Source organism: Balaenoptera musculus, chromosome 2, assembly GCF_009873245.2.
Source record: "Balaenoptera musculus isolate JJ_BM4_2016_0621 chromosome 2, mBalMus1.pri.v3, whole genome shotgun sequence".
NCBI classification, from domain to species: domain Eukaryota; kingdom Metazoa; phylum Chordata; class Mammalia; order Artiodactyla; family Balaenopteridae; genus Balaenoptera; species Balaenoptera musculus.
The window spans coordinates 123337055-123359510 of record NC_045786.1 but is presented as its reverse complement, the minus strand read 5'-3'; the positions used below and the strand labels follow the sequence as shown (position 1 = coordinate 123359510).

The window sequence follows — 22456 nt, the reverse complement described above, 5'->3', positions numbered from 1 at the left end:
AATAGTATAGTATTGGTAAAAGTTACAGTTTATGTTGGAAATACAAACATTATGGTTTGTTTCTTATAATATAAATAATTAGTCTTTGCAACCCTGAGATGGTGGTATAATATTGTTAAAATATTCTGTTTTATACTTATTGTTTTATACTTATCATTTCTTTTTACGTGTGGGTAAACCTCAGGAGCAGTTTTACTTTTTGCCTGAAGCTTGGTTTGACCTGCTAAGACTTTTCTCTTTCTCAAAACTCACCTCCTTCATCTTTTGCCCCTATTGTTCTACAGCCAAATCTCACTTGAAATTCACCAATGCCCTCCTAACTATCATTGGCAATGACCTTTTGTCTATGCTCCTCCTAATTGACAACTCTGTTGTAAGTGACAGTTTGGGACAGTTCACCATTCTTGAGCATCTCTTTGTGTAACTTTTAAAGCACTACATTTTCTTTGTTTTCCTTCTACCTCTGAGTCTCTTTTCTTGGCCTCTCTGTATTCATAATCTTATGGACACCAATTCTCTATCAAGAATTCACATTCCTTACGGTTCTATCATTATCTTCTTAATTTCTGACTCTACATGCTCTGTTTTAGAGATTTCGTCTATTCTTTTGCTGTCAACCATCGACTACCATTTAAAAGCTCTAAATTTTATATGCAGTAACAACTTTTCAGTTGTTAGACAGCTCAACATCAGCATCTAAATCTAAAATTTTACCTACTCTCCCAAATCTTCATATTCTTCCCTTCCCTATCTGAGTTTTTGATATTAAAATATGTAATATAATGAGCCTAAGGCAAAAGACATTAGGCAAAAGAGTTGTCAACAAGAAGAGAGATAATTATAGACTATACCTGTAGACACAATACTTAATTTAAAAGTCGCATTGGGAGATTATTGTGAAAAAGGGAGGGAGGAGACGACTCATGTAGTATTTTAAATTAGTAACTCAGGTAGGAAAGAGAGCAAATAAGAAGAATGGAAGACACCATGCTTTAGAAGTACTGTTCACATGTGCTACATTGGAATTGTGAAATAAGCAGAAGAGACCAATTATTGGCAATGTTAATTAGGTAAATGTAAAATGTCATAGAAAACTGATAAATGTTTTATCAAATCAAGTAATCACTTAAACCAATAGAAAAATAGAAGGAAACTTGATTATTGTTTTGTTTGCTTTACAAGCAAAACTGATCCTGCTAAGAGAATGGTGTAAGCAATAGTGTTAGTTCTGTTATCTCTGGCCACATGAGAGTAGAAAGGTGTGAGACATTCTATCTATCTGTCTCTGAGTCTCTGTCTCTGAACAGAATCTAGAGTGTGTGAGAGACGATGGTGCAGGGTGGCTCACTGATGTCTTCACTGGAACTTCTAACAGAGGTTCCGTGAGCTCCCTCTCTCCACACTAGCTATCCCAGGGGATCCGTGACCTGCGCCAAGAACATAAGTTACCTTGACCTAGTGGAGCATAGTGGTGAGATTTTACTGGCAACTTGAATTCCCAAAGAATAGTTGGACCAGGGATTTGAAGGATTTACCAAAGTACAATGCTCTTGCTTGGGGTTCTTAGAAGAGAGAAAACTCCTAATACCAAACTTACTACTGGCTAATAACAGCATGTCCTTCAGAAAACATGGAAAAAGTTTCTCCCTCAAAAACACTTCACATCTAAGTCCTCACTCTAACAAAGCCCTCCGTAATTTGGGCTCAGAGCCCCTCATCTTAAGTCTCTCCCAACTGTGAATAATGTGGAGTCCATAGTGATCAAGAGAGTATTTTCTATTTAAAAATTTATCTTTCACCTATTTAACCAAAATATAGACTTCACTGTCATCTTAACTCTTGCTCCCTCGCTCCCACATCAGTCAATCCTCAAGTCCTGTCTAACAAGAACTCTCAAGTAGGTTTCTCCCATCATTTCCATTTGCAGGGCTATACAGTCTCATGTCTGGAGACATCATGGCAAATTGAGAGAGTGGCACTGGTGTCAAGGTTTGGAGTATATTACAAACTATGTGGACCACATGTTCATGTAGTTATTTCCTAAACACTGCAGGCAGTCTCTTATAGACATGCCGTTGAACACGCTGTTTCCTTTCTCTGGAATTCCTTTCACCACATGCATCTTTCCAAACCTAAGTTAAATGTTACTGGCTTCGTGAAACCTGTTGGAATCCACCAGGCAGATTTAGTCAGCTTCTGCTTTGTCCTGTTATGGTCTTTTCATTTCCTTCTGTTAGAATATCTATTCTGCTCAACGGTAATTGTTTTATTATTTTTGTATTATTTATATATATATATGTATATATATAAATAAATATATATATTATATATATATATATATATATATACGCATATATATATATATAAATAAACTGGACAGACCCAGTAGGCTATAAACCCATAGAGGGCACAGCTCATAGCATTAATCTTCATATCCTCAGCTCATAGCCTTGTGCCTGATCTACAGCAGTTGCTCAATAAATATATGTTTGAAAATCTGTATATGATATAAAAGACTTAAAAATGCTCTTGCTGTTGCCATTGGAGAATAAGAAAGAATTTGTGTTCTTTCTCCAACAGAATACAGTGAGAATTTCGTTTGACTTTGGATATACTGTAACAAGATAAAAGAATGTCTCTCTTTTGCCCTTTTAGGCTGACCTCTTGAACCCAAAGCCAGTTTATTCAAATTAAGGGAGTTGATATGATTAGTGTTAGAAAGATTTTATGTAATGGGATTTGGTTTACTGCAAGCAAATTTGGATGAATATGAGTCTCTTGCAATATTTTAACATTTTAATTCATTGCTGACTCTACAGGGCAAAGGGGATCATAACCCTTAGTCCAATTTCAGGATGATGAATTGAGGTTTTCTCTAACAAGGCAGAGGATAAAACATGTCTTGTTTCAGATATAGTACTGCAAATTGCATATATATTTAAATTCAGTGCCATAATGGTTAATATTTTTGCTAAAATAGGTTAGAGTCCTTATAGTGATATATGCTTAAAATTATAAATTAATTATTAAATACCTACTCTGTGCTCTGAATTATGTGATGTGGAATAGATGCTGAAAATGATGTTCATTCTTGTAATTAGGTGCTTCCTATCAAGTTAAGAGTGTTAAGAAAAAGGAGAATCACTGGGCAATACAGATTTCCTGGAAAATAGAGAAGAGAATCATTGCTAAGTAATCCACGAAAGTTTCAGCAACATTGGTCCAAAGATCAGTGTGGGAATTCTAGATGAGGAAACATCATGATCAAAGACACCTGAATTCTTAGTGCTCTTTATCTTCCCACTGATGTTGGGCTGATGTTACAGAGAAGTGGGATTTTGGGTTGGATAATCAGTATGAGGACCATTTACAGGGCATCTAAATGCCATGTGGGGTGATTTGGACTCTGTGAAATGTCATAGGGAGACAATATAGATTCTTAGGCAGGAATACAACATGATGAAAAAAGAAGTTACAATATATTATTTGGGAAATTTTAAGATTTCATGGATTTGATAGGGACTGGAGACAGGATGGTGAATTGGGACAATGTTACACTGGTTAAGTTTGGAACGATTATACTGTTTATATTGCTGATCTAGTTATGGTGCTTTAACTTCATGAACTGTTTCTCAATCTTTTTTATTTCCCTAGTGTAGTCTAGGTCTAGCTTCCAAAATTTTCACCTTATCATTGAGATTCTAAAGTACTGATCATATATTTTAATGCATACTAGGAAAAATACATCTTTAACATTTATAATTTGGTAGACTATTTCACCCTCCTACAAGGTAGGTGGTAGGTTCATAATGACTACAATATATAGGCAATTACCTTTTCCAAGAATGTGTTAAAATACAGAAGAAAATAGCAGAAAATTTACCCTTGTAGATGAACACAGTGTGCTTACTGTATAATTTAAATGTTTTAAATTAAGTTACTTATTTGCATAATGATGCTTTGGAAAGACATGTCTTAAAAATAACAATACTATTCATTGATTTGAAATTAAAACAAAAGTAAGTATAAATCTGGAAAAGATGTCATGTTACTATATAATTAGATGTATTAATAAACATGTGGGCTATCACTTGTTAGGCTAAATTTGGCAAAGAAATATATTTCAAGGTAATGAATCTCTATTTTTTTACTTAACAATTTTCTATTTATATTTTGCAAGTGTTTATTGATTGTCATCAGTTTGTTCACCTCCATAATATGTATACAGTTGTATGACAGGTATTTTAAAATAAGTAGCTTTCTAGTATTACTTGTCTAAATTGAAGTTTAAATTTGATCACTATAGGAAATGATTTGTAGGAAACCTTGTGTGAAATATATCAGAACACCCAGATAAACACTACAGATGATTTCTAATGTCTTAAAACTAGGCAAATTATTACAGTGTCTAGACAGAGTCCGAAGACATGGTAGAAAATCTTTGATAAATTGGTTTTATAGACAAAAAAATTATTTGGTTTCTTTAAGTTTTTAAACAAACTTAAAAAATTGTTTGGTTTATTTAATTTTTTAAACCAGTGAGAAGATGCATAACATGATGTTTAGTTACTTGAAAAAAATTAAAAGAAAAGGACATTTTATCCCATGGTGTATTTTCCTTTAATAAACAAATATTTATAAGAGCCATTAGAAAATTATCTCTAATGATCTGGTCTGAGTAGCACTGTCATTGTCATACCTGGGATGTTCTGTAAAAAGGCAGATTCCGGGGCTTTTCTGCAGACATAACAGTCTCTGTGTATACTTCTGACATCTATGTTTTAAACAAGTTCCTGGGGAGTTTATTATGCATACTGAATGTAAGAACTACTTTTCTAAATATATTATTCATTCTTATCCAGCTGCTGGCAGTTTTTTACATGTTGTTTGATACTGGGTATTGGAGAGTGGGATCCTGAATTTGAGGGTTGAAGAACAGTACTCTGCTTGGATATCCAGAAAAAAAATGGAAATAACTGGTTGTTTTATTATCTGCAAGTAGGCTTTTCTATCTTTCAGTTTGAAATTAAGAACAATGACAAAATATGCCCTTTTCAGTTCTTAAACTCTCTGAGTGTTCTATACATTTTTGTTATGTAAAACAAAGTATTAGATACTGGAAACTATTGTTTTTTTACTTTCACAACACAGATTTTCCCAAAAGAAAGTTTCCTGTAAGTTGGACTTACAATCATTTTATTTCCTCCATAAAATCACCAAATTTATCTGCAAATTTTATAGGATTCATAGTCTTTTAAATGTTAAATAAAAAATTCCAAATATGCCCATATTAATTTTTAAGCAACTGTAGCCTCTGCTGATAATACTGCTGTTTAGGCTGAGATTGCTATCAGGAAATTCTTGAGATCATTGTTCTTACATGTAGATATAGATTTTCCTCTTGTCTTTAATTAAAACAAACTTTTTGCCTCCACTCCAAATGTATTACAAACAAATGCTGAATTCACAAATGGGGATGATCTCCAATTTGAAGCTAGTCACAGTAATCTCCTTGATGACAAGAAGCATATCTTATTATCTAAGTATTTCTCATTACCAAAAGAATTTTTGCATACAGTGGGTTTCCAATGATATGTAAGTCAATGAATGCTAGTCAAGTTTTATAGGCCCATGTGGCACTGAAGTCGGAGAAAATTATATTATGGAATTTGGACAGTTTCATGAGAAGTCTATCTTGAATCAGAATTTTATACTTAGACACCAGTGATTTATGGCCTTCATCAGTGGCTTAATTCAGTGATTATCTTTTGCTCATATTAATACAGGAGTCTATAAATATTGAAAATTAAGTTGGTGTTCAATTCCTGATAACCAAATCTTCCTATTCTTTAGCTCCCTAGTTACACCACAGGACTTAAAAAATTAATAGAAAAATGACAATGTCTTTAATTCACATTCCTTTTTCCTTTCTGATGGTCTTTCTTTTGCACTACCTAGTTTTTGGACAACATCCCTTACTATATTAAATTTTGGATTTCAGAGAGGAAGGGAACTATCACATTTTAACAATCAAGTTTTATCATTGGTCTTGTAATGATGGTGATTTCCTGAATCACCAATTTTTCCCCACTACCCTATTCCCCTTTGCCATTTTCAGACCGTGTTGGTGACTGTAAGGTAAACTTGACGTTTTCTGTCTGGCAAAATCTTTAATCCCTTGGGGATGTTCAAAGTGTTAAGACTGATGGATCTGACAGTGGTAAAGTCTGATAAGAATTGCTGTAACAACCATGATGATCAGGGGAAGACAGTTTGCTTATCTTTTTATGTATCTTGTCTCTCTTCTTCCTGACTCGACAGCTCCCCCCACGGTTCGTATTGTGCATTCAGGCTTGGCCTGTAACATTGAGGAGGAGCGCTACTCGGAAAGGGTCTACACTATACGGGAAGGAGAAACCCTGGAATTGACCTGTCTGGTCACAGGACATCCACGTCCACAGGTGAGTCCCGGACCGTGATATTGTGGAAAACTCTCTTTGACTTTTCTTGGAAGTCAAAAAGTGTATATTTTAGATGATTTAGCTAAAAATGTGTTTGTGTGTGTATGTGTGTGTGTGAAATTCAAGTATGTGTGCAATGCAGGATACGAGTAGTGACTGCTGAACATTCAAGCTTGAAGTATTCATGTGGATAAGACAAAAAAAAGAAATTTTTGTTTTGGTATTGTGAGAAATTTAAAAGACACTTCTAAGGAGGCTGTTAAAAAAGACAACTACAAAAATATCTCAGTCAGATAACAATTCATATGGCAATGAGTTTATTTTAGAATGTGGAACATGATTTCACGATGACATAATTGCAGTGGAGGAAGCACTTGTTCTAAGAATGTGATGAACGAGGTCACATGTACTTTCCTTACTCCTAGTCATTATATTAATAGAAAACCTCGAAAAACAAATGTTTGCGGGTGCTGTATGAATTCAGGTTCTCAAGAGTCAGCAGCTACAGCTTTCATAGCTAATTTAGTAGCAGGAGCAGAAATTGAGACTTTCAAAGGGCACTAAAATTACAAACAATGAGCAAAGAAAAAGCTTGTAGGAGTGAAAAAAGGGGTTAGATATAAGATAGTATAGTTAGGCTATGTATCTATGATGTAAAAATTTAATTCAGATACAGAATATTCAGGATGTTTTTATTCATTAATTGCCAATTCTTATTGTCATATATTTAACCTGACTGGTTCAAAATATGGATTGGTATTAAACACAAACACTGTGATGGAAAAGAAGTCTCATTTGTTTGATAGACAAAGTTACATATTTTAAGTATTTGTATTACAGAAAAAAAAAAAAATCCAGCTAACACGACTGTGTACGGGAAAGTAAAGAACAATGTGGAGATTATAAAGTCTCCCATCATTTCTATCTTGTCTTTTGGTCCTGTCATCCTTAACTCTTTAATCCTCAAGGATGTTTTGACTCTACAATTTTGACCCTGAAGAACAAATAAAAATAAGCATATGAACTGCACAGAATGAAGCAATAGATTGATAAGACCATAAATAAACTGAAATGGTGAAATATGTTTTATAAAACTTATGCTGCTGATAAAATGGAAAACAGTAAAAGTAATCTAGAAAAAAATTATTTTAAAATATTGAAAAATATTAAAATCCGTAGTGGCTAAAATTGTAAATTATGACACTTGCTAAGAACTGAAAATTTATTAAAGAATAAAATTGTCTCAATAAAATTGAGTTACAGAAAATTTGACCCAATATAATTAGACTTAGTAGAAAAAATGATTGCAAAACTAAATATATAAGCACAGAAGCAATAATTGTTAAAATATGATGTAGATGAAGCTATGTAAAGCATTTTTATTTTCAGATTTATGCAGAAAACTATAGTCCAATGAAAATAATTTTACTAAAATTAAAAAATGATAACACTAACTCAAGAATATTATCCCAAAGAAAGTTTAGTGTTGTTATAATTTGATTTTCTTATTTTATATACATAGAATAAAAATTCCAGAGTAAAAAAGTTGGGATCAAAGTAGGAAGGTCCGAGTAAACCTAGAAGAAGCCACAAGAGAAGACTCATTGATGCTCCCATTATTCCCACAATGAATGTACCAAGTTCTGCAGCTTCTGAACTTCAAATTTTACTTAAAAATGCAACTTATCTTTGTTTTTAAGTCATCCCAGCTGTTCCTCTCCCTCTATCTTCATCCTTGCATTCCCTTAATATTAGACATTTCTTATTTTCTCCATACATCTTCCCTTTCGTGATTCAGCAATCTGGATGCAATCTTTGAGCTCTGGCCAATCCAAAAGTAGTTCTGAAAAACAGGAGTAGGTTACTGCCTTATTTATTTTTCCTGAGAAATTCCATTTTTGGAAATATTTCAATGTGTTATGAGCCTATGAAAAATTTATTATTTCAGTATTATTATTTCTTCATTCCTAGAAGTAATTCAGGTGTTTGCAGGTGAATCAGTTTCAGTTTATATTGCATATTTGGAAAATTAACTGGGCCTCTTCTTTGTCAACAAACTGTATAAGGAAGGCTGACAGAACAGCTGGGCCTTTGCATCCTGTCCAAATACTAAAGGGCATGCTGTTGGCATCTGGTCCTGAGGATAATTTTTCTTGGCTGATACCATGAAGCTGGAATGACTTTCTTGCTCCTGTGTCTAATCTGAATATGATAATTCAGTGAAAGAGAGAAGTTCCTCATTCACTCTTCAGAAGATTTCTTAATCTGTTGCCTATTCCTGTGGCAACGCGAGTCATAAAAATTTCCATTTCTACAAGTATTCTAAGGCAGCATTTTTTTCTAGATTCTTTAAAATTTTCTTTAAAGTAAAATAAGTGAAGAAGGTCAGTACATAGCAGTGGTTAAGAGCATGGTACTGGGACTGCCTGGATATAATCCAGGATCCATCATGACTACTAGTGTGACCTTGGGAAAGTTCCTTAACCTCTCTGTTCTCTGTGCCTCAGTTTTCTTATCTATATAATAGCAATGATGCTAACCATCTTATTTATATCATAGACCCCTTTCAAAAGTTAAATGTATGTGTAAATATATATGTACATATATTATGTATATACACATATATACATATATACATGGTACATAGTAAGCATTATATTGGTACATAATAAAATATATATTGGCTTTATATTATTTTTAAGTAATTTATATTTAGACTCCAACGTCGAACATATTTGAAATAAGTAAATTTTAAAAAAAGGTTCTTAGCATTTCTATAGTCTAAATTAAATGCATTTCAATAAATTTCAATATTTTTGTGTTTTAATGCACTGCAGAGCTTTTGCATCTCTGTTAATTAGCTTTCTTTAGCTTGCAAGGACTAGAACTGTGTTCAGACTACCTCATTTAAGGAGGGCTTATTATAAAAGTACGTGGGAAGGTACGAAAGAAAGGAGACAAGGGTTTGCCAGTAAATCTACCAACCTAATATTACTTCTGCATATCCATAATTTCAGGATTTTGCTACGTACTCTCTTAATTTTCCTTCTTTTCTTTTTTCTTTCCGTCTTTTCTTTTTTCCTTCCTTCCTTCTTTCATTCCTTCTCTCCCTTCTTCCCTCCTTCCTCTGTTCTTTCTCCCTCAATATTACCACACCAATAACAAATGAATTATGAATATAGTCCTCTTGTAAATGATTTAAACAAAAGGATATTTGACATACTGGACCTGTTTTCTGCATCATGTGAGAGACTCTCCAACTGAAACAACTAATATTTTTTCAATGTATCTTTGGATAGAATATGGGAAAGAGTTTAGGAGAAGTATGCAAAAATTTATTAATCACAAATTTTGTATCAGTGAGTAACTTTACAGCCCCCCCCCCCCCACACACAGTCTCATCCCCTGGTGACATACATCTTTATTAAGGTCATGGTTACAAGGGGAAATGTACTCACCATAGCTGTTTAGGAGAAAGCTCTTATAGCCTTTCTGATCATTGATGTCACACCTTCAAATAGTTTTGTTACCATTACTTTTAATATAGAATATGGAAAGCCTCTTTTGGTTCAACACTTTACTCCAAAACTACTGATACATTTTATTCCCAGTACATCAGCATTAACCAAAGATTTTTTTAAATTTAATAAAAATCCTCATGAATATAAAGGGTCATTTTTGTTCCTCAGGAGATCTGAATCCATTTGCAGTTATTTCAGAGTTCATCATTTGTTTAATTCCATGGACAGTCCTGATGCTTAGAAGAAACATTTATCATACAGTTCCAGATACTTGCAAAAACAACATTAGTCAGTGTACTTAATGAGATAATACATGTTGATCATTTAGCGGAGTACCTAGCAAAAAGTAAATACTTAGTCAGTCATCACCATATTTGTGATTCTATTATTGATACAAAATAATAATTTATTTTATAAAGTTAATAATTCTCAGCTATTACTGTCATCACTACACAATTGCAGGTAACCCAGTAGAGTAGGTAGAGTATTTCTTACTCTCCCATTGAAGTTGGTTTTGGTCATATGCCTGGCTTTAACTAATGTATTTTGAGCTAGCTGTAATCTGGGCCAGATGTAGTGTCTGCACTGGAACAAATTGACACACCTCTGATACTGGCTGGTATATAGCTAGTCATCTGATAAATGAATGCTTTTCAGTTCTCAAGAAGAAGCTCTGCTCTGCCCTGGGTCAGGATGAACTTTGTCACTCTCTGTAACATTATAGTGCACAGGGAATTTGATTATCTTCATAATCTACATAACATTATACTAGTCCATTATATTGATTATATCATGTCATTTTGACCTTTTGAACAGGAAGTAGCAAGTACTCTGGATGTCATATAAGATAGACACATGCCAGAGGATGAGAAATACAGTACCAAAATATTAGTAGTCCGTCAAATTGGTGAAGATTTTTGGAGTCTGATGGTCTGGGGCATGCTAGGACATTCCATCTCAGGTTATGAAAAAGTTGTTGCTCCTCACAAGCCCACCAGTAAGAAGGAGGTCCAGCATATGGTAAACTTTTTTGAACTTTAGGAGCTGCATATACTACATTTGGAAATACTGCTTCAAGTCACTTTATCAGGCAACTTTAAAGGCTATGATTTTCAAGTAGGACTCAGAGGAAGAGAGGGCTCTGCAGCAAGTCCAGGTTTTAGTGCAAACTGCCTTGCTGCTCAAGCAATATGATCTAGCAGATTTGGTGTTGGACACGGATGCTGTGTGGATCTTTTATTAGGTCCTAAGAATAGAGTCACAGCACAAAACTTTAGATTCTAGAAAAAAACTAAACTTTCTACAGCAGAGTACTAATTGCTGTTTGAAAAGCAGCTCTTTGGTCAATAGGGAGTAGGATCCAGTCAATACATGCCCCCTTGGTCAGGCAATTCTGTAATATATTCTACATGGCTCCTTAGAGGGTCCCAGTAGAATGGAGCCCCAGTCACTCTCAGCAGTGACTAGCATAATAACACTTTGTTGTATTGGTTTTTCTCCTTCTCTGTGTCACTTTTCACAGCCCCCTACTCGGCTTCCCTGGGATTAATTCTGAAAATAAACTATGTACTTGTAATCTCTCGTCTCAGATTTTCTTTCCTGAGGCAACTCCAGCATATGACAGTACCTGTCTCCTGGCCTCAAACCTAATGAGGAGTGTGTTATGCACCTAATCAGTCCTAGTCTCTGCCTCCTTGCTGCTGACCTTATGTTGCTTAATTCTGATTCAGAATTATTGTACTTCTGCTTTTCCTGAAGACTTGTAAAGGTAAACCACAAGAAACTAGCCAAGGTAGGATGTTTAATTAAATTTCGCTTTTATTTCTTAAGACTTTTATACAATATAATTAGCATGCGTGTGTAGTATATTGTCCTCATTTACTCTCCTCATCTCTTGAAAAATATGTCTTCTACTCAAATTAAATCTAAGCACTGAAAGTTTGCAAGTTCATTTGCAAGGAATGTCATGTGATGGAGATTTACAATATAAATACAGACTGAGAATTTGTTTGGTTTTGACAGCTTTGCCTCTCGTGGTCAAAATTGGATCTTCAGAGTGATCAGAAAATGGATATCAAAACAGAGTCAAAATAATTGAATATACAGACCACATGAAAGTTAGAAATTAGATGTCTCCTTTTGAAATCTACATATTTCAATGAAAAATATTATATATAAGAGTGATGAGACCATAACCATTATTTTATTACAGCAGTTGATGTGAAATAAACTTTTTAAAATTACCAGGGCATTTCCAGAAGATAGAAGGAAATCAATATTGCCTATCAATATATAATTGAGAATCTGTTAGTTGTATAGTTAAAATGGATCATTTTACGGTAAATAGTTGCAATTCTTTTAATGTAGAAGTTCTGAATAACTACATAGACATTGATGATTTGGTTTTGTATTTTTATTATTAGAAGAATACTCCCATTAACATATTTTCAGATGTGTATTATTTGACATGAGGAGATTATTAAGTGGTGGATATCCTACAATACAGTTTTTTTCCTTAGATTTTTAATCTTTTTTGTAGTAGTTATTGAGCTGTCAACAAAATCTAAATGGACTAATCTCAACATAGTCTGAAGTGAATTTTTCATGATGGAATGATAATCAAATTAATTGATCTATTTTTAGGTCTATATTACATATACTTAGATATATGTACACATAAAGATAAATTCATAATAAAGTGTGAGGCATTTGGGCACATTCAACATGTTGTAAATGTTCATTTATAGTTATATGAATCCCTGCTATTTTAAAAAGGTAGCATGAAAACAAATATAGTAGTTGTCTACTTGTAATCCTATTGAATCAAGTTTATCCTCTTCACTTCTAGCTATTACATTAAAGATGACAATTAAGAGAGTTGGATTTACTTGAGTTTTCAAACTCCAGTTTAATGAAACACTCCATAGGTTGACTTTAAAACATTGAGGTTTGAAACTTAAGTTTAATGATTTTAATTAAAATTATAGAAAATAATACCTATCCACTTCTATGCTAAAGAATATCCTGTCAGTGGTAATTAATAATCTATACCAGTGCTGGTTGTAAACATGACACATTTATTTCAAATTAGGCTCATCACAGGCATTTCCTGAAATGCTCAGAGATGCTTCAGACAAAATCAGTAAGGAATAAAGCCTTTCCATAATCTGAAAAAGTTAACTTGTGCTACACAAAAAAGTGCTTGTAAAATATGAGTATTTTCAGGACTGAAAAATGAGAAACCGTTATTAATAATGACTCAATTTTTTTTAGGAATTGCTAATATTTTCATTTTCTTTTAGTGCCAAAGTCTTAACAAAAACCTAAAAATAACGTTTATTTTCCTGACAGTTTTATCTGTTTCTACCCGCAAACATTGATTTCTTCCTTTTTCTGCTTTGTATGGAACATATAGAAACATTATCCCATACAACCCGGTCCCTTCTTGTTTACTTACTTGATTTTGGCAGGTATCATTTAATGATGTTGGATAAGCTTGAGCAGAACAAAATCTTTAGTTAATTAGTGTCTTCACTGTTGGGTGTCATAGGAATTCTGTATTTTTTAAGATTAACGTTTAGGCATCCAGCTATGTGCAGTATGGTGCTGAATCTAAGCGATCTTTTGCATTGCATTTATAATCAGAACACTTTACCATTTTGAATAACTCTTCAAGGTGCCATCAAGAAGATGGATTGTAACCAATCATTTTGGAAAGAGTTTTCTAAAATAACACAAAGCATTACGTGTGTTATTATATAAAATGCATGTAAACACATTTCATGAGACATATAAATTCTACATCAGCTAATGTCTCATATTAGCCTAAAGAGTTCCCTAATTCCAAAATTGTGCAAGTGCCTGAAGTGCATAGTTGTACATTGTATTAGTTTCCTAGGGCTGCTGTAATAAAGTACTATAGACTAGGTGGCTTAAACAACAGAAATGATTCTCTCACAGTTTGGAAGTCTAGAATTGTGAAATCATGGTGTTAGCAGGGCCATAATACTCCCTCTGAGATTCTGCATAGAATCCTTCCTTGCCTTTTCCCAGCTTCTGGTGGTAGCCATCAGTCCCTGGTTTTCCTTGGCTTTCAGCCACATCATTCCAATCTGTGCCTCTGTCGTCACCTGTGTGTGTGTGAGTGTGTGTGTGTGTGTGTGTGTGTGTGTGTGTGTGTGTGTCTTTTGAATGGCATTTTCTTCTTCCTGTAAGGACACCAGTCATATTGGGTTATAGGCCCGCATACTCCAATATGACCTCATCTTAGCTAATTACAGCTGCAACAGCCCCATTTACAAATAAGGTCACATTCTGAGGTACTGGGAATTAGGACTTTAACATACCTTTGGGGGCACACAATTCAACTCATAACGTATATTATTTGTTCTTTTAAATTAGATAGTTTATACCTTTGCTGGCCATATTCTGGGGCTGCTTTTAAAGAGCACATTAGACATGTAATGACTGCTATGCATCATTAATCTTGAAGGAATTTACAGTGCTTTGCCTACTGATTTAATATATTTGTTGTCTCTTCCACTTGTCTGCACTCCTTTCCCTTGTCCAACTGAGTGAGTGGCTTATTTATCACCTCTTTCATAAGGTCTTGCTTGGTCAAAGAGGCTTGCTTAAGTGCCCTTTCTATGTGATCCCAGAATATCAGGCCATTTCTTACCACAATACATCATAGGGTCCTGCTTTGGGGAGTGAGTGAGAATTTAGACTCTGCAGACAAACTACATAGTTTCACATTTCACCTTCTCCACTTTTTCAGCCCTGTGAATGTGGGTAATATATTTAACCTCCTTTTCACTTGTTTTCCTCATGTACAAAATGACAATAGTATTAGTAAATATAGGTTCTTTAAGGATCAAATAAAATCATACAAGGGAGGACAAAAATCTTGAATAACGATGATAGAAATAATAAAATAGAATAATCGTATTGTTTTTCCATTTCCTGTCTCTCTCACTGAGCTGTAAACTAGAAAGCAAAGGACTGGGTCTTGCATTCCCATTTTCTATCACAGAGTGAACATATGTCATGATTTGCCTGGGACAGTCCTGGTTTATAGCTATTGTTCTGGTACACTTGTTGATGTCATTGTCTCTCAATCCCCCAAAGTATCCTGCTTTGGAGGATAAACTGTATCGGACCATAAACATAAAAGCTTTCACATAGAGGATCTCGTTTATTAAAGGAGTAAATGTGGCAGGCATTATCACTTGGGGTTAATTGTTGAATATTTTAATTAATTCGGTTCCTTTTTAAAAGTACTAAATTGTGTTTGCCTGTGCCTATGTCATTTACCTCTTAGAATTAAGCATTTAAGGAAACCTTAGACTCACTTGTGTAGGCACTGTTGGAAGCCGCGTACCTCAGTGCCTGCAGGGATGCATTAACTGCTCCCTTGGTGGTCTCCATGAGGACTTAATATGTCTTCTTATTTTATTACCCAGCAAGGATTTAAAGACACTTGGGAAATGGGGCTCAATAATATGAAGCTATTAAAGCCCCGCAGTCGGAGAAGAGTCTAACTTTAAACCCTCCATGCCACTTTTGACAATGGTACACATTTTAAATTACAGATATAACAGGGCAACCTTGGGATCTCAGTGACGGAAACATATTCTTAAGTATCAGACAAAAACCTGGTAATTCATTGCTTGGAATTTGTTGCTTAAAACCAAACTATAAAGTCGTAACCCTGTGCCTATCTAAATAATTTAGAAATGATGGAAGCCTGGTTTTCATCAGAAAAGGGAAAAAATTGACATCAACAGAAAGTAGAACAGAGTTTGAAAAAGTGTATGCTAAGACATGTTTGACTTCATATTGTCAACTGGCCCCAGCTAATTTTGCTGGAAGCCTTTGAGGGAGTATAGCCTTAAGGTTGTTCATAGGGTGCAAAACAGAAAGCCCGTTCCTTCATAAGTACAGGGAATTTGGTTGCATGATATAGGATGGATGATCCATAGGTACTTTTTCTCACATGTGTTTGGAGCCCCTGCCTGCAGACCAATGCACTCCCTTGGCCAATATTTTAGTTAACAAAACTGGTAAATACTCCAATATTGTGATGACTTCTGTAACATTATGTTTATCAGTCTGAATATTGCCAGTGGTTTGATTTGTTCATAGATGAAATTGAAAACTACATTTACTTTCTTATTAGACGTACGCATAATCTAACTCTACAACTGCCCTCACAACCACTTGTCTACTTGAGATTTTGATTCCTTCTGCTCTTTGATAATCACAATAAGTCACACACTTGGCTTGTGACTATTTAACATGGCTGCTTAGTATAATTTACCAAAAAAATAGAAACCAAAATTTTTATTGGTTTATATAATTTTATTATGAGTCTGTGTGTGGGGTGTGTGTGTGTGTGTGTGTGTGTGTCCATGGGCACGTACTTAATACTTCTTGAACAGATGGTGACAGTTACTAGTGAGCTCTTATGTCACATGGTCATCAGTTAGGGTTGGACAAGGAAAACAGAAACCATTCTGATTATTTGAAACTCTAAGTTTAGAAAAACAACAAAGATTTACTGTATAGCACAGGGAATTATACCCAATATCTTGTTATAACTTATAATGGAATATAATCTGAAAAACAAAGAATCACCATGCTGTACATCTGAAACTAAAAACAGTACTTAAATTTAAAAAAAAATCCTCTGCGTTTAGAACTGAGAAAATTTAATGAAGGAAATGAATTGCTGGGAATGGAAGTGGCTGAGAAGAGGGAGAAATACATGGCTTTTCCTTTTCTTCTGTCATTCAGTCTTATGCCAGTACCAATCCATTGTTTGAAACCATTGAGAGTCTTGGAAATAGATATAACGTACAAGTGTTTAGCCTCTGCTCAATGATACAGAGCAGAGTAGAGGAAGGTTTAAAAATGGATTTATGAGCAAACTGGCCAAAACCATCCCTCACAGCAGTGGAGAGAGGTACCACCTGGAGAATGCTTGCTGGCTTTCTAGGCAGTCATCCACAGAGGGACTTTTACCTTGGTAAATAAGGCCACTTCAGGTTCTAATACTCATTTTGCAGGTTCATAAGCCTGGTTTTGTTAGTATAATGAAGGCAGATTAGGGATGAGTTTGCATTTTCCAAACTCATAAAGACAGGTACACATACAAACAATGCAAAAATCAGGTTAGGCATTTATAATGAGAAATACAATTGCAGATTACAGCAGACTGTTCCACCTGTAAATCAGTGTAGGTAAGCTGCAGATAAAGCAAAATTTTGATCAAAATGCCAAAATTTTAATGTGCAATGGCAAATTGAATATTGCTCTTGTATAGCAGGATCACTCTCTCAGCAGGCAAACCAATTGAGAAGCCAAGCAAAAATCATGTTGGTTAGCAAGGAATTTTAATTGGGATAGCTGAAGGCTGTCTAATCTATTATGGGGTAGGAGACCTTAAGGCTTGAGTCCAATAGTAAAGATTTTCTCTCTCTTGGACAGTTCCCAAATAGTTACTACTTGCCAATTTGTCCTCCTAAAAGCTTATTTTTCTGTTCCCAAGGCAGACCAATTTCTGTTTTGATTGGCTCATTCTTTCTTTAGATATATTACCATTAATACATTCAATCACATTATAGTCAAGTCCCAGAGATGTGTTAATATGGTGCTGACTTTGCATTCTCGCTGTTCTGAATTGTTGTGCTTAATTAATTATAACTGCCCTCTCTGAGGACAGTTGTAGTTCCTATATTTCTAATTTCTTTAGGATAGGTGAACCTTATTATTTTTTATAAGAATCCCAATACTCTGATGAAACTTTGAGTATATATTATCCTTTCTTCTGCAATTCATACATGTGCAGACTGAGCCTGGAGAAGTTAAGTGACTAAGTCAAGGCTACTCAGATTGTTAAGCCATAGAGACTAGATGGTGGCTGCCAGCCTGCTGACCTCATACTCCTACTCTACCAACATGTTGTGACCTGAAAATGATTTTACTTGATCACGACTTTGATTGGCTTTTATTATTATTACCAATTATAGGCATAGCCCATTTGATTTAAATTGTGATCCCTGAAACAACAGGATCAACATCATCAGGGAACTTGTTAGAAACCAAATTCTTGGGTCCCAATCCAGGCTTTCTGAATCAGAAACTATAGGGGTGGGGTACAGCAACATATGTCTTAATAAGGCTTCTGGATGATTCTGATGCATTTTAGAGTTTGATGTTCATTCATTTCATGGATTTATATAGTGATGCATTCCAGAAAATCCCCAAGATGCTCATATGTAACCCCAGGCATATGTGGGTCCTAGATATTTACCTACCTTGTAAGAGGTACTGAATGCATGTTTTTCATTTCCACAGACTTTCCATTCTCTAGCAGGCAGGGACAATTCTTTTATTGTCACTGAGGTCCCCCTACTGATTACACTTACTGATTCTTTGGAGGCAGTTCTCCTTCAGAGTATAGTTAATATAGGGTAATAATAGTAGATTGTTTTAGACTTACTTCCTTAGACAGAGTGGACCATAGTGGTTCACTACAAGCTTTAGGGAAAGAGATTTAGGTTCCACTTTTGACTTTGTCCCTTAAAAGGTTTTTATGAGGATTAAATTTCATAAAGTATGTAAGGAATTTGAGCGCAATGCCTGACAAATGTTAGGCACTAAGGTAGGTGCTAAATCACTACTGCCAGTATTACTATACTACACAGAGCACATACTGCTACCTAAAACTACTGCTGTCTTTGACACCATGTCTGCTTTTCTTTGAATCACAGAGCTCATTTCTTTGTTTCTCATGGCCCCTTTATTTCACATGCACTCTCAAGAACCTATTCTCTTGTATTATGATCTCAATAAAAACATCAACAGTATGGAGGTTCCTTAAAAAACTAAAAATAGAACTACCATATGACCCAGCAATCCCACTCCTGGGTATATACCTGGAGAAAACCATAATTCAAAAACATACATGCACCCCAGTGTTCACTGCAGCACTATTTACAATAGCCAGGACATGGTAGCAACCTAAATGCCCATCAACAGAGGGATGGATAAAGAAGAAGTGGTACATATTTACAATGGGATATTAAAAAAGAACAAAAAGAACAAAATAATGCCATTTGCAGCAACATGGATGGACCTAGAGATTGTCATAGTGAGTGAAGTAAGTCAGACACTGAAAGACACATATATGATATTGCTTATATGTGCAATCTAAAAACAGGGTACAAATGAACTTTTTTACAAAACAGAAATAGAGTTACAGATGGTTATGTGACGTATGGTTACCAGGGGGTAAGGGGTGGGGAAGGGATAAATTGGGAGATTGGGACTGACATATGCACTCTACTGTATATAAAATAGATAACTAATAAGGACCTGCTGTATAGCACAGGGAACTCTACTCAATACTCTATAATGGCCTATATGGGAAAAGAATCTTAAAAAAAAAAGAGTGGATATATGTATAACTGATTCACTTTGCTGTACACCTGAAACTAACACAACATTGTTTTGATAAAACAACTATACTCCAATAAAAATTTTTTGAAAATTCAACAGGATATTTTAAAATTAGGCAGGCTTATTCTAAAATTTATATGGAAACAAATAAATCAAAAATATCTAAACATTTTTGAAAGAGTAGATTAACTTAGGATTTACTCTACCATATTTTAAAACATATTATAAAAAATAATTAAAATAGCATGGTGTTGTTGCATGAATAGACAGACCAACCAACAATTCATAAAGCCCTAGAAAAGAACCATATATACAAACAACAATGTAAAATAAAGACAGTATTTCAAATCATTAGAAAAAACATATATCATTTAATAGGTCATTTTGGCACAAAATGTTGTCTTTCTAAAAGAAAATACATTTAAATCTTTACCTCACATTTCACACTGTTGAAAAAGACATGGTACATCTATTCAGTGGATCTCTAGGTGTCTGTGAAAGAGATGAGGAAGATCTTCATACACTACAGAGGAATGATCTCTATAGTTGAGATCTATCTATCATCTGTCTATCTATCTATCATCTCTATCTCTATACAAATATTTTGATATTTTTAGAAATAAATAATGGCAGAAAAAAACTAATGAAAACAGTTACCATTAGGGAGTGAAAGGAACAAGGATGAAGGGACAGAGATTAAACTAGATATCTTTGAATGTATTTTATTCTATATTTTTGATGTTGAAACCATGTATTTTTATATAGTTCCAAAAATTCTAAATTATTTTTAAATTCCTAAAAATTGAAGATAAAGCAAATTAACTAAAGTCAATATCAAGGTGATTGAATCAGCACCCAAGGAAGAATGATCTCAAGTGATTTTAAACCATAGTCTTTTGGTTGTATGTTAGTGGGATATATCCTAAATGGGGGCAGGGAGGGAGAACTGCAAAGGAAGACTAAATTGCTTTCAATAGTTGTTTTTTTTGTAGTTATGACATTATTGTTGTTATTTCTGTTGTTGTTGCTTTGCGGCCGAATAATGGCCCCTAAAGATGACCTCATCCTAATCGCTGGAACCTGTGAATGATATGGCACATGAACTTCGCAGATGTGGTTAAGTTAAGGATCTTGAGCTGGGAGATTACCCTGGGGCTCCATGTAAAAGAGAGAAGATGATATGCTGCTGGCTTTGAAAATGGAAGAAAGTAGCAATGATCCAAAGGATGTAGGCAGTTGCAGGAAGCTGGAAAAAGCAAAAACAAACCAAAACAAAAAAACCAAAAAACAATAAACGAACAAGCAAAAAAACCAGTTTCTCTCCTTGAAACCCCAAAAGATGCAGGTTTGGGACCCATTTTTAAACTTTTTTCCACCAAAGCTGTTAAGATAATAAATTTATGTGGTTTTTTAGCCTCTAAGCTTGTGTAATTTTATCGTAGCAGCAATAGGAAACTAACACAATAGGTTAAAGAATATAATAATAGAAAAGATGTAAGTATGCACTTAATTTAAATGAAACTTTGTAATTTTAATTTTAGTTGGAAGAATCCATATGAACTTGTAATTTTCTTTTTCAAAAATGTATGCATTTCCTAGCTCAGTCTAATGAAAATTTCTAGAGACAGTATAGCAAAGAGCACTCATAGCACCTGGATTTTGATCTCTAAGTAAAATTTTGCAGTAAATGGGACTAGGTCTCCTTGGAAGAATGGCTGATTCCTGTCCAGGGGCAGGAAATACACAAGGTGAGCCTAGATTTTTATTCCAGCCGTAAAACAAAGGATCAAAGATGACTTAGTGTCATTTCCAAAGGACACAAAAGCCAACTGGAAAGGGTTTCCACTGGTCAAAGAAGAAACAATTTGAATCTCAAAATGACTGTATTAATGTCAAAGACATCAAAATCTGAGTATATAATGATACCAGAAAGCCAAAACAAAAACCAAAACCACAACATTAAAAAATAAACCAACACAAATTTAATGGTCACATTTAGAATTTTCTGACACATACTCATTTTTTTGAAAATTCCTTGCTTTTCTATACAGCTGTATTTCAAAGTAAGCAAACACTTGTTGAAGAAAATGTCTTCTTTAGAGATGAACTTCAGCTAATACATGCTGAAAAAAATTCAGAATTTAAACAATCACCATTTTTCAACCTCCCCCCAAATTAATGGATCTAGGCAGGGATCATCAATGACTGCTAAAATTATTAGGTGAAATATGTTGAGGAAATTTAAAGTGATGGATCAGTGTAAGAACACCTGGACCCCCTGATGAGTATTAACCTAACTGACAGTGGGACAACCAGGTATTCTATGCCTCTTGATGATAAGCACTAGGAAGTACACAGTGCTACCCATGAATTATTCTTGCTCTGTTCCCAAATAAATTTAAAAGTGAACCTAAATATAATGAAGCCTATAGAATTAACTAGCAATTTCTAGAAAATATGGAGTTAGAGAGCAATGTTAAATAGCACCAGGATGCAATCACCTAAATATGGATTGTAGGAAAATGTATAGGACAGATCACCTAGTACATAATATGGGTGGGGAAAGAATGTTATAGATTTAAATACCTAAGTGTCATATCATTCTAATGGATAGGATTTTTCCAGATTCTGACTGAAAAAAAATATTTAAAAGGACTTTAAGGACAATCGGGGACTATTGAACACAGCCTGGTTTATATTATATTAAGGAATTCTTGTTCGTAGTACAGGATGTAATGAATAGTATTATGGTTAAGTATTTTAAATGGACTATTCAATAGAGATAATGTGAAGTATTTACAGAAGATATGATACAATGTCTGTAATTTGCTTAAGATACTTCAAGAAAACTAAAATAAGTGATTGTTTTAAAAAGATGAGAGGAAGGATAGGGGAACCATGAATGATAAATTATTGTTTGTTGAAGCTTGTGAAGGGTATATATGGGCTAATTAAGCAATTCTATCTACTTTTGTGTAGGTTTAAAATTTTCCAGAATATTATGATAAACAT

The 22456-nt window shown here is 34.4% G+C and overlaps 1 protein-coding gene across 2 annotated transcripts in view; it reads left to right on the top strand.

Moving 5' to 3' along the window:
* Positions 1-22456, top strand: part of MDGA2 (MAM domain containing glycosylphosphatidylinositol anchor 2) — an 801291-nt gene that overhangs the window by 328273 nt on the left and 450562 nt on the right. For both annotated transcript variants that reach the window (XM_036839763.1, XM_036839756.1), the window contains exon 2: positions 6322-6461. In XM_036839763.1, coding sequence (XP_036695658.1) covers positions 6322-6461 — 140 coding nt within the window. The remainder of the gene's footprint in view (positions 1-6321; positions 6462-22456) is intronic.